This window comes from Egretta garzetta, unplaced genomic scaffold, assembly GCF_000687185.1.
Source record: "Egretta garzetta isolate BGI_Z169 unplaced genomic scaffold, ASM68718v1 scaffold297, whole genome shotgun sequence".
NCBI lineage: Eukaryota > Metazoa > Chordata > Aves > Pelecaniformes > Ardeidae > Egretta > Egretta garzetta.
In genome coordinates this window covers 5,614,865-5,627,178 of record NW_009260410.1, presented here as the reverse complement: position 1 = coordinate 5,627,178, position 12,314 = coordinate 5,614,865, and the positions used below count along the sequence as shown (strand labels likewise).

The window sequence follows — 12,314 nt, the reverse complement described above, 5'->3', positions numbered from 1 at the left end:
TTGCTTTTACACCTCTTGAGTTTCTCACAGGTTCAGCTTTATTTCTGCCAACATTACCCAGTGATCTATATGACATCTTATACTTGCTGCTCCCTTTCTCTTCTTTTGTGATATTCCAAATTCTCCTCAAATATTTTTCCTGAAATAAATCTCTAGATGACATGCAACACTGAACAAATTTAATGAAGGTTGGCCTTAAATTAATCTGGCCTTCAATTCATATTATCTGTGGCAACTATGTACTTCAGAAGCACACTTCCTTCAATTGCATTAGCTGGTCTCAATCAGAGCTATTTCTCCTATTTTGAAGACATCAGCAGAAAAAAAGACAGGTATTTTGGCTTTTACCCTTTAGTAGCCCCACTGATACAAGTCTGTCCTTGTATAACAGCTTCTTAATTCTGCAAAGTTCTTTGTTGCCTTTTGAAAATGAAAACCACCACGGTTTATAGCGTACTGCTATCAGTTCCTTACCCTTGCACCTGGGAGGCCAGGTTCACCAGGACGTCCAGGATCTCCCTGACCTCCTTTAGGCCCAGAAGAACCCGCTGGGCCACGCTCTCCTTGGGCACCCTAGAAAGATACCAATGGGCTACTAGTTAACAGGTAGAATGGCAACAGTAAGAGAAGGTTAAATAAAACAGGTGTCTTCTATTAAGGACCTACTTTTGAAAAGAGAGTTACAAATTATTAATACTTGTATTATTACTTTTTTCCCAATTTATTACTTAAAAGTTGTCTCTTCCATAAAGCAAATTTATATAAGAATTTTAGAATCCCTGTATTTTTACCAAGAAATCAGGAATTTACAGAAACCCTAGACAAATACATACATGAGTCACTTCCCTGGAAGTGTCATAGCAGGAAAGCCAAAGACAGATAAGCCCATCTGTTCAAGCAACGAGTCTAGTAAAACTATACCACACACAAAGAAAAGGCACTTTTTCAAAGAGATACCTACTATAGAGCAATACACAGCAATATAGTAGTAGAACAAGTCAATGTTTCTTATCTAGTCACATCTCAGCATGAGGGAGCATTAAGTCAGGGACAAGCAAGCAAAGCTGAACATCACAGGAACTGAAAGTGACTTTTTCCAAAAAAAATGTAGTCTCAAAACATTCAGACCCCTTTTTGGTATTTGTCAATTCCTTTTGGTCCTGCTTCCAGTGATTTTGAGGATCTGCCTATTTGCCCAGAAGAGGTCATTTTAATGGAACACTTTCTTTCTACATAACTGTATGTATGAAAAGTTTAAAACCAACCCAATAAAAGATGGACAATCTAATTTCATTTACCTTTGGTCCAGGCAAGCCATCAGAACCTGGAAAACCACGGTTACCAGGAGCACCCTAGGAAAAGCCATAGATACAAAATTATTATCTTAATTTTTACAACTTATTGCAAATAAAGTATTAGATTTATGGTTTGGAGGTTAAGTTTATTGCCTTACAACTTTCTTACTTCAATACTTTAAACTTGCATTTTTTTACCACTTGGAGTGGTAAAAATAGCAATGTTTCATTCACACATGCTGAACAGCTCCTTCTGTTTGAACAGCCTCACTGAAAGCAAGATGACCATTTGTACAGGGTTAAGCAAAAAATCTGCAGATTAGTTTGTCATATCTCCATCATTTCTCCTACCATACTATCCTGTGCACTGAACCCACAGAGTAAAAACTAATTCACAGTATTAACTACTGTTAGGAAAATAAAGTTTGACTATACCCACAAGGAAGCTGTAAGAAAATTTGTGGTTAGATCAAGAGGTTTCTCAGCTTAGCAGTGCATCCCTCAAGACATATTATTCCTTTGGATTTCTTACCCTCTCTCCAACAGGACCTAGTGGACCTACTGACCCTGGATCACCTCGAGGACCTCTTTTCCCTTCTTCACCTACTGGGCCGATGGGACCCTGGGGACCTTGTGGACCCTAGTGAAAGTAAAATATTTAAAAAAAAAAAAAAAAAAAAAAAAAAATCATTGTTAAGCTCACCATTTCCTAGCTATATTAAAACAGACTGTCTCCTAAACATCAGAAACATTTTTCCAAATAAAGAAGGAAAAAAAAATAGTTAGGTTTTGAATTGGTTAAAAAAATACAGCTTTTCAGCATCAGCTTCTCTCTTTTACAATGTTTAAAACCTAAGTAAGAAGTGCACTATGAATAAACTGTAATTCTGCAGCTCAGCTGTACAGTGATTCTTATAAACACCTATTTGCTCAGACACAATAATTTGTATTTATTATCAATTGTACAAGCTGCATAGGACTAAAAATTCAATGAGACTCTAGTAGAAATTCTCAAAGGAGAAGACAGTCAGTGGTAAGGAAACTGTACATTTTTGTCAGTTATTACATGATCATTTAACTAGTCAGAAAGAAAAACTAAAGATTGGTCAACAAGTCAAACTGACTCCAACTCTGCACAATCACTTATCTTCCAAGATTCACATGGTTACAGCATGGAATTAGCCACGTTATCAAAGAATCTTTCACAAATGTTAGCTGTGGGCTAAAAAGCTATTCATACCATAAATGTATTAATATCTATATTATTTTAACATATAAATAAAATATCATTAATATATCTATAACTGCATAAGTATAAAATGTATTAAATGTAAGTTTAAAATAAAAAGGACTGCATGCTCCTAAATCTCCAGAATCATACAGATCCATTTCGTATGACATGAAGAAATTAGAATACGCGCATTCTGTGTGCTACAGAAACCTCAGCAGATGCACTAATTGGTTTTTTCTGTCTTTGAGTCCTGTAAGGCCGATAATGGGTAGGTGATTTAAAACATCAAAGGACCTGCTTTGCCATTCATTGTTAGTAGTGTCTAGTCAGGTTTGTTTTCCACACTAATTACTCTCATGATTATGAGCATTGGCAGTGTCTTGAAAATTGTAAGAATCTATTCAAAATACTCATACAAGCCTTTGTGATTCCTTTTCATCTTACAAAGCATATGAAGACTTACAGGTTCACCTTTGGGTCCTGCTTCTCCCTTGAAACCGGGGACACCAGGGTCTCCCTGAAAACAAACACATAAATAACAACCTTAAGGTTAAAACTGCATAAATCATTTGACCATGTTGTATTATGCTATGAAACAGAAAAACATTTCCTAGTTTAGTAACTCATTGTAGGCAATATAATAGGATGCTTAAAATGGTTTGTCTTTCCCCTTAGCATGCTTATTTTGATGTTATCAAGACAAAAACTTAAACAAGACCATTTCAGTAGATAACTGTTACTGTTTGCCCAAGTTTATATAGACACTCTTCTTTCTTAGACCTTTCAGAAAGCAAAAACAGTATTTTGGACATACAGAAGACTCACAAGATCCAAGCCTCAGCATATTCATTAGCATGCTATTAATTTGTTTAAAGGAACCCCACTGTTAATCACTGTTTTAGTTTCATAGTTACACATTTGCAAGACATTATAATTTCTACAGAAACAAAGACATCATTACCGGCTGGCCTCGAATACCAGGTGGGCCAGTACTGCCCTGTGGTCCTGGGGAACCAGGTGGACCTGATAAACCAGGGGGCCCTCCGGTGCCTGGAGATCCCTACAAATAGAAAGAACAGCAAGCACAGTAAGGCAACATAATAAAAATAAGGAAATAAAATAACTTCACTTACACTATTTCTTCAACAAGTGTTATGATTACTTACAGTAGGGCCCTTAGCACCTGGGGAACCATCTGTCCCTTCGGTACCCTAAAGATAATATACCAATTATTAAAATTAATTTTAAAGAGGAGGGTATTGATAACAAAAGCAGAAGATAGTTATTTTATCCACTTTACAAGACCAGACAATAAAGGCTATTGAATAAATACAGCAACTTACAATCTAGTTGTGCAAATGGTAATATGGGTAACGAAGTATGCAAGTTAATGTGATTTTTAATCGTTAAGATCTTAATGTTTAAGCTTAAGCTTTAAAGTACTTCTATGGCTGAGACTGTATCAAGCTGTGTAACTTTCAGTTTTCCAAGTTGTTTTAATTAAATAATGGAAAGTTATTTTCAGCAAAGTAAACAGAAAACAAATGAATGAGACCTTTCCTTTCCTGGGAAAAAAAAGTATTTTGAGCAAAACTCAGTGTCTATCAAGTGGGGCATTAAAATTCCCTATAAACAGGCAACAGGCACAAGCTGAGCACTGAGGAACTCAATTTAATGTACTTACAGGAAGACCTTGTGATCCAGCTGGGCCCTGTGGACCTGTTTCACCTCTTTGTCCTTGAGGACCTTCAGGACCACGAGGACCTGTTGGACCTGCTTCACCCTAAGATTTCACATGAGAAAACAACTGGAGGTTATTTTGCTCTAAAAAGCAGAGCTACAAAGTAACTAAGGAGGAATACTGAGTTTATAAGAGAAAAAACAGTTCAGGTTTTGAAATAGTTTATTATCGTTAAAATATTTTTTTTTGCTTACCTAAATTCTGCTTCTACTACTTCTCTGTGAATGTAAACTTTAAAAGTGCAATCAGAATTTTTCCTTGGTGTATACAAGGACAAGGAAACCTTCTACAGAGAAGCAGCATTGTATCCAGTGGCCCAAATCAGATCAAATATTTTTAGACATCTCTCTCTAAAATCTGTAATTTGACAACTTAATTTTTTTAGCTTCGTTAACAGCTAAGGCTGAAGATTTAGAAATGATAACACATCTGGGGTCTTTTTGCACAGTATAGATTAACTCACTGTTGTGGCACTATATTAAATATAAAATCCCCGTAAGATTGGACTGGATGCTCCAATAAAAAAAAATTCCTCCTAGCAGCTCCTTTGAATTTTATCTTTATATAGGAAATTTGCCTTTTGGAACTGATGGCTGTTAATATCATGTCTTTATAACTGAAGTCCACATCTTCATTGTATAGTCTGCTTAGCTTTTATGAGTTCAGAGCAACTATTCCAATTTTACATCATCTGATGATCAAACTTGAAGGTAGCCCCTCCTTTTCAAAAGCTTTTGTTGATTCATCATGTGACAGCTTCTTCAAACACTTATTTAGGTATGAAATACTGCTTAGCCATACCAAAACATTTTATGACATGCACTAAAAGATCTGTCATTTAATTGTATAGAGTTAATACTCTTCCTAAGACTTGTTTCCAAAAAACTGTTCCGTGAATGTTGCCAGCTTCACAACAACACAAAACATCTGCTGAACTTGGCTACCTGACTAGAGAGTTTCTTGGATAATTTTTTCCTATCATGTTTTAGGAGTGCAAAGGAATAAAGAGGAGCAACTGGGTGGAGGGCAAGTATAAGAAGCATAAGGAAGCTGTATGAGTTGTCTTTTCTATATTTGCAACATATTCTCAAAACTAGGGAAAAAAAAAAGTAGAAAAAAAAAAAAAAACAAGAGAAGAAAGTCCCACAAAGACAGCGCTGCAGCCAGTGAAAATTTTCCATTTCAGTCCAATCACACAGAGCCACAAAAGGTGGTAATTATCATTTGCTCTATTGTGATGAACTGCAGTACATCTCTGTTGGGGTTCAGGCATTTGCCTTACCAGTCTAGGTCATCTCAAGAAGCGTTCTTGGCCAAAACTGGAAGTTTCAGCACTAGAAGGTACCGCTTCCGTACTGTCTTAGACTAGTCCTCGCAGCTTAACTTGTCATAATGCCTCTTGTCATTCTTTGAATATAATGGACAAGATTCCTGAGGTACAGCATGCCAGTCATCTTATAATCAGCCCTTAACTCAGGCAAAATCGAAAGCAGAGAAATATCCTAGCTGTGGTGAATTGCAATTCTGATTTCTGTCTCAAGGTCTTGATTAAGATTGATTTCACAGCAACACTTAGGGACCTGTATACATGACAGTCTGAACTCTGTGTAATCTAGTACACATTTTTTAATTCTGTGTTGTTAGACATATTAAAAAAATATTTTTATTTTATTTTTTACCTTTATACCAGGAGCACCTGGAAAACCTGGAGAACCAGTTATGCCAAGTGGGCCCTATGAGAGACAAACACACAAAGCTGTAATTCTGCAGTTTAGATCATACAGATTGGTATCTAATCACTGGGTAAATATGGTTCTGGGATTAAATGTATTTTTTAGTCATAAAACATTTGTTCATAACAAAACCAAAATACCTATAAATATAATTTTTGAAGTGATAAACATACATTATATAGAATTGTTCTGCAGTATTTTAATAATGTATTTACTGACCAGCAAAGTTACAGCTCTTGATTCAGCTATTAAGGCACAAATTGCGGTGTACACAGTTGACAATTATTATATAGCAATTGTTTTTCAATTTTAGTTTTTAATAAAATATTATATCCTATTTTCACATCTATGGTACTGTGGTATGGTAATGAAAAGATCAGAGGTGTTAAGTGATCACAATTCGTCCTACAGAACGTAGCAAAGGAGAGTTTCAATGCTTTTAAACTTAAAATTGTACTCTAGGAAAAAGAGGAATACGAGCCACATCTACATTGAAACAATTGGGTTGCTAGACAAGATTTTTGAGGTAAGCAACATGACAAGTGAAAATATAATTAAAGGCTATACAAATTCATGCCCTGCTTCCTATTCTTCTGCCCCATAGAAATTCTCAAAATCACAGCCAACTTCATTTGCAAACTTTAAAACACAGATTTTGTATCAAATTTTCAAGGCTGTGTAGACAAAGACATACAGCAGAGACAGTTTACTGCTTGGATCATTGTTCAGAGATAGGCAGGCATTTCTGGAAAAGGACATGGAGGAAAGGCTGTGTTATTCCGCGCCACAAAACACAATGCAGTGCAGAGGTACATCTTCAGCTCCCAAACCCAGTATAGGTCTTCCCAAATAGCATTATATATTGAGGTAGTCGATGCTGTATCTAAGAATGGCTGGCAGCATGAGCAGACTGTAGTATTGATGTGCCTACACTATTGCTGGTTCTAGAGCTAAATTTTTGGTGCATTGCACTGCAGAGCATAGGTGCACCTCATGGGGCTGCAAGGGCATGAAGTTAGGGCAGGGACACAAACAGCTGGGGCTGCATTACATGGCAAACTTCAAGTGTGTGCACTTGGATATACCTGTATGGTATGATGCAAACCTTGTTTTGCTAAATAGAAAGACTTCCAATTAAGGGCTTTAGAGTAAATTTGTACATTATTTGCATTTTCATAATGCCTCTTGTGCTAAACAAGACATTCAACAGAAGATATTTCCACTGTATCATAAACTCTCTGGATGGCGGCACACAGTGGTCATAAATATTCACTACAACACTGTTCTCAGATGATTCCTCTTTATCTTTTCCTGATTTTCTCTCTTTTTGTAAAATATGATGCATACTGTGAAAAAATGTTCTGTGTAATAAAGCTCTGCTGACAAACTTAATAAGAACAATCTGTCTCACTGAGCATTAATTGCAGACAACACTTCTGCCATGACCTTGCACTGGATTTCTCCAGAACTGATGTAACAGCTCACTAAGTATATTTTTGAAAACCTATGTCCCAGTTTATTGGATCACAAATACATGTCTGCCAAATCTCTCTTTTGTTGCAGGAAGAATTCCAGAATTACGGTGTACCACTGCACTGACCCAAATAACAATGCATCTCATTAACACTTCCTCCAATGAGGAACATATGCACTAAGTACCAGTATCTCCCTTGTGACACTACATGGGATTTTACCCAAAATGTTAGCCAACCAATTATCATGTTCAGTGAAGCTGAGCTCATATTCTATGCCAAAGAAAAATTTCAAGGTTCATGTAGAGTTTGACAGCTCAAGACCCACCTTTTTTTAATTTTATAATGTATTTTCCGTACTGAAGAGTCTTTTCATTGTTTGAAAGTTTCTTCTAACAAGTTACCCTTCTTTCATGATATACTAAATAATCGAGTTTTGCAGCTCTTAGACTCATTTTTGAGCTTCTATTACAGTTGATTATTTCTTAATTAAGTTTTTAATAAAACAGTCTGTTCATCAATATGACACAGGTAAATGAATTTTTCTCAGGACATATCACTATTACATAAAGAGTATGCACAGAACTAAATTTTAATTGCAGGCATGTGTGTTTTGGGGCTCTGAGGGGTTTTTTATTTGGTATGGTGTTTTTGGCAGAAACTGTCAACCACATCCTAGAAGTAATGCTTTCAAAAAAAGCAAACAAAAGATACCACCACATTTTTAAAGTGGAAGATGGCCTTGCACAAATAGTACAAAATCATCATAAGATTTCATTTATGTCCTGGTTTCGACTGGGACAGAGTTAATTTTCTTCTAGTAGCTGGCATAGCACTGTGTTTTGGATTTAGGATGAGAAGAATGTTGATAACTCACTGATGTTTAGTTGTTGCTAAGCAGTGCTTACACACAGTCAAGGACTTTTCATCTTCCCCTGCTCTGCCAGGCACTCAAGAAGCTGGGAGAGGGCACAGCTGACCCCAACTGGCCAAAGGGCTGTTCCAGATCATATGATGTCATGCTCAGGGGAAACTGGCCAGGGGAGAGCAATCGCTGCTCAGAGGAGGGCTGGGCATTGGTCAGCGGATGGTGAGAAATTGCATCGTGCATTACTTGTTTTGTATATTCTTTTACCATATTATTATTATTATTATTATTATTATTATTATTATTATTATTATATTTTTCTCAAACTTTCATTTTTTTCCGATTCTCTCCCTCATCCCACTGAGGGAGACGGGGAGTGAGCAAGAGGCTGCGTGGTGTTCAGCTGCCTTCCGGGTTAAACCATGACAATTTGCAAAAGCAACACATAATTAACTGCATGTATGTGAATAATCCCACTGGCTTCCTAATACTCATGTGAATTCATTCAAATGCATTTTGCAAATGCACTGTGAGATTGGATTGTAGGATTGAAACCATCACCCTTTGATACACAGACATCCATAGTATAAACCACCAGAGTCATCTTCAGCCCTGTTGCAATTGGGTGAGAACTTTCTACAGTCATGCATACCAAGCTTTCTCAGTTTGGCAGACATTCACACACAGGCTTCTGTTTCATCAGTTCAATGTGCGACTGTCCAAAATTCAAAGGCTATCTTTTACACATTTTATAATGATCAATTGCAGGTAGCAAGTTCTGCTGTCAGTGAGTGGCATTTCTTCCTGTTGAGAACGGGCACTATCTCATTTGCTAACTCTGTATGTGAAGGAAGGATAATATGTAATTTTAAACTGTTTTGTATTACAATGCATATTTTTAAGACACCTTTCTCCCTACAATATGGATCCCACTTCATAAAAGCAGCAAAGCATCACCTCACCAGGAAAGATGCCACTCCTCTGCAAATGAAAATCTTTAGATGAAGCAAACTACAGAATATGATTTCTCAGAGGACAGCACTAAAGCTAAAATGAGTAGAAGTAGGAATCACTTACAGATAATTCCATGTGCACTTAACTGTTACCAGCAATTTTTTGCACTTCTTTTGGTAGTGTCAAAAGGCAAGTAGATAATATAAGGTGAAAAAAATAGGTGATTAAGAAAGAAACTTACCATTGGCCCTGGCTTCCCAGGCATACCATGCTGGCCACGCCCACCCTAGATATGAAAATAGACAAGACAGAATATGTATAAGAACTCTATTTTTTTAAATTTATTTATTTATTGTTAGTATTTGTGATAACAGCCATACAAAGCGATCAGAGAAATTTTCTGCTGGATTGCAGAGCCCTCCAAACACTCGCATCGAAAACTGCTGGAAGAAATTATGCTCCCCTTCAAGTTAATGGATTTCTCTATTTTCAGAGCGGGCAATATTTTGACAGTGTCATTGTATGGAGCACATAAAAGTCATGGGGAGAAATGCCAGAAATAACAATACTTGACACTGGACATAAAGCAACAGAAAGAAATTACTACTCAAATAAGATCTCATGTCAAGGCTAATCCCTCTTTTTGCTGAAAAGCGAAATACTTTTTAAGAAGACAGCTTTATCACCTGGAATTAAATTATAAGACTTAATTTCATTTGAAAATCTAAACTTTCATTTTAAGCTTTCCAGACAAAATCAATACCTATTATTTCTAGTTCAGTAATTTTTGGTGAAAAGAGCCTCTCAAGAGAAATTTCACTGAAACAAAGAATATATTTTTGTATCACAAAAAAAAGTGTTGTGAGGGTAATTTGGCCTTGAGGGCAGCTCTGGTATGAGAAATTACCATACGGCTAAGATTCTCCTTTTAAAACTGTTTTTGGCTTTTGAAATTCATAGTAAAGGTCTCACCCTCAAATCTCTGCTCAGGCCTGTCTTAACCTACAGCAGAACTCACCATGGAAGTGACTAGCAACCACAGAATAAACACTTTCAGGCTCAGGGATTTAAATTTAAGTAAAACAAGGGAAGAATTACAAGGAGAGAGAAAGAAGATCCTACTTACAGGGGCACCCTGTGGTCCAATTCGACCTCTTTCTCCTGGCATTCCTCTAGGTCCCTTGACGAGAGAACAAAAAGTGTATTATTTAGGAGCTCATCATGGCAGAATAACAAAAAGGAGAAAACACAAGTTACTTGATTTTTTTTCCCCCCATAGTGGAGAGAACACATGCCACCCCATCTTTTATTTTCTTATTTTTCTTTGCTTTTTTACTTTTTTTTTTATATATATACTTTGCTTCAAATAAGTTTCACATTGCATTGCTCTTCAGCAATTTTCTGCTCAGTCTTCTTTATTTGCTTGTATTCTAACAAGATTTTTTTATTTGCTCCTGTTAGAACAGGAACGTGATTAGGTTCACTGAGAGTACAAGTGTGAGAAGGGCAGATGGTGTGAACAACAGTTACAGAACCAAGTTGCTGTAGCTTATCCTGTCCTATAGCCAAAAAGAAGTAGCAGCTTACATAAATCCTTGCAGCCTCACAGGCTTGCCCGGTGGAAATTTAACAGACTGTAATTTCTCTTTTCCTGTTTCAACAGTATTTCCAGTTTTAAATACATCAGAATAAATACTGTATATACTCACCAGGGTCAATAATGCAATCTCATTTACTACATCTCATTCACACTTCAGGGATATTACATTCTGCATGACACAAGATAGTGCTTCGCAGAGAGATGTCATTATCTGATATCAGAAAGGTGCTTTACTTCCAGAAGCACTGCTGAGGGTCAATTTTGGGCACGTTACACTGCTCACAAGTATTCAGTTGTCCAAAACTGTATCTGAATGACAACAACTCCGAGAAAAGGTTTCTCCATTTCACTTCCATGTCATGCATGCTTCTCCTCACCATAACCTCCAAAATCCTCTGTCCTTGGTGCATTTCTGACCTAAATTATTTCACTTCTATCTCAGAGCAACCTAAACCAGTTTTTCTTGTACTGAAATCGGTCCATATGACACATCAACATGTAAAAAAGAAAACGTAGTCACCTTACACTTACATGAGTAGGCAAACAATCACAAAACCTACATTCTGGTTTCTGTTGAGCTTTCTGATTTATCATTTTTATCTATGGCTGTGAATTGTGAAGAATAACAGCTTATAGCAGACCAATGTACTGTCAGTGTAATAGAAAACAAAGGCTTAATTAAGAGAAAGTTCAGCTTTATGACATCAAGTACAGATATCAAAACCTTAAAATTCCTATTGGCAATACCATTTACAATCTTAAAGCCACTTCCACAATATCCAATGCACATGACACTCACTAGAGGACCCGTTGCACCCATGGCACCTGTTGGTCCAGCTTCTCCCTAGAAATGGAAATGAAATGACACAATTAGAGGAAATGGTTTAGAGGAAAATGGAGTTCCATGCTTCCTCCCTGTCCTCCCTGCTTATGTTAGACCCAAGAGGCAGATTTGCACAGTCACCTGCATGCATCAAGGGCACTGTTCCCCATGCTGATGGGAAATGCCATATTTACATATCCTCAGCGAAGGAGATTTAACACCTACCTGTTCTAGCTAACAGCCCACACCACCCACTGCACAGTTTCTCATCAATCTCCTGCTGTTGTTGCCTCCACAGAAAAGTGGTAGGCAATCTCAAGAAAGAAATCTTTTCTTACACAAACTCTCCTTAACTACTGATTTCACATTTAAATTTAGATTTTGGAAGATTCACTTCATTTACTTTTTTTTTAATCTAAAGGAATAGTTCTGTCCCACCTGTGACTACCACCTACGCTAGGCCAAAAATGTTTCATCATCAGCACTGATTAATATGGAAAAGCCTGAAAAAAAGTGTTCTATGCTCTTTTAAAATAATTTTTAATCCGTCTTGAAAGAAGTGCCTCCAGCTGGCTATCCCACATTACCATTGCTTTA

The 12,314-nt window shown here is 36.9% G+C and overlaps 1 protein-coding gene across 1 annotated transcript in view; it reads right to left on the bottom strand.

Moving 5' to 3' along the window:
* Positions 1 to 12,314, bottom strand: part of COL5A2 (collagen type V alpha 2 chain) — a 55,334-nt gene that overhangs the window by 23,283 nt on the left and 19,737 nt on the right. The window contains exons 15-25 of the mRNA XM_035899122.1: positions 11,694 to 11,738; positions 10,421 to 10,474; positions 9,536 to 9,580; positions 5,947 to 6,000; positions 4,211 to 4,309; positions 3,693 to 3,737; positions 3,488 to 3,586; positions 2,990 to 3,043; positions 1,828 to 1,935; positions 1,299 to 1,352; positions 475 to 573 (exon numbers count right to left, since the gene is read on the bottom strand). Coding sequence (XP_035755015.1) covers positions 475 to 573; positions 1,299 to 1,352; positions 1,828 to 1,935; positions 2,990 to 3,043; positions 3,488 to 3,586; positions 3,693 to 3,737; positions 4,211 to 4,309; positions 5,947 to 6,000; positions 9,536 to 9,580; positions 10,421 to 10,474; positions 11,694 to 11,738 — 756 coding nt within the window. The remainder of the gene's footprint in view (positions 1 to 474; positions 574 to 1,298; positions 1,353 to 1,827; positions 1,936 to 2,989; positions 3,044 to 3,487; positions 3,587 to 3,692; positions 3,738 to 4,210; positions 4,310 to 5,946; positions 6,001 to 9,535; positions 9,581 to 10,420; positions 10,475 to 11,693; positions 11,739 to 12,314) is intronic.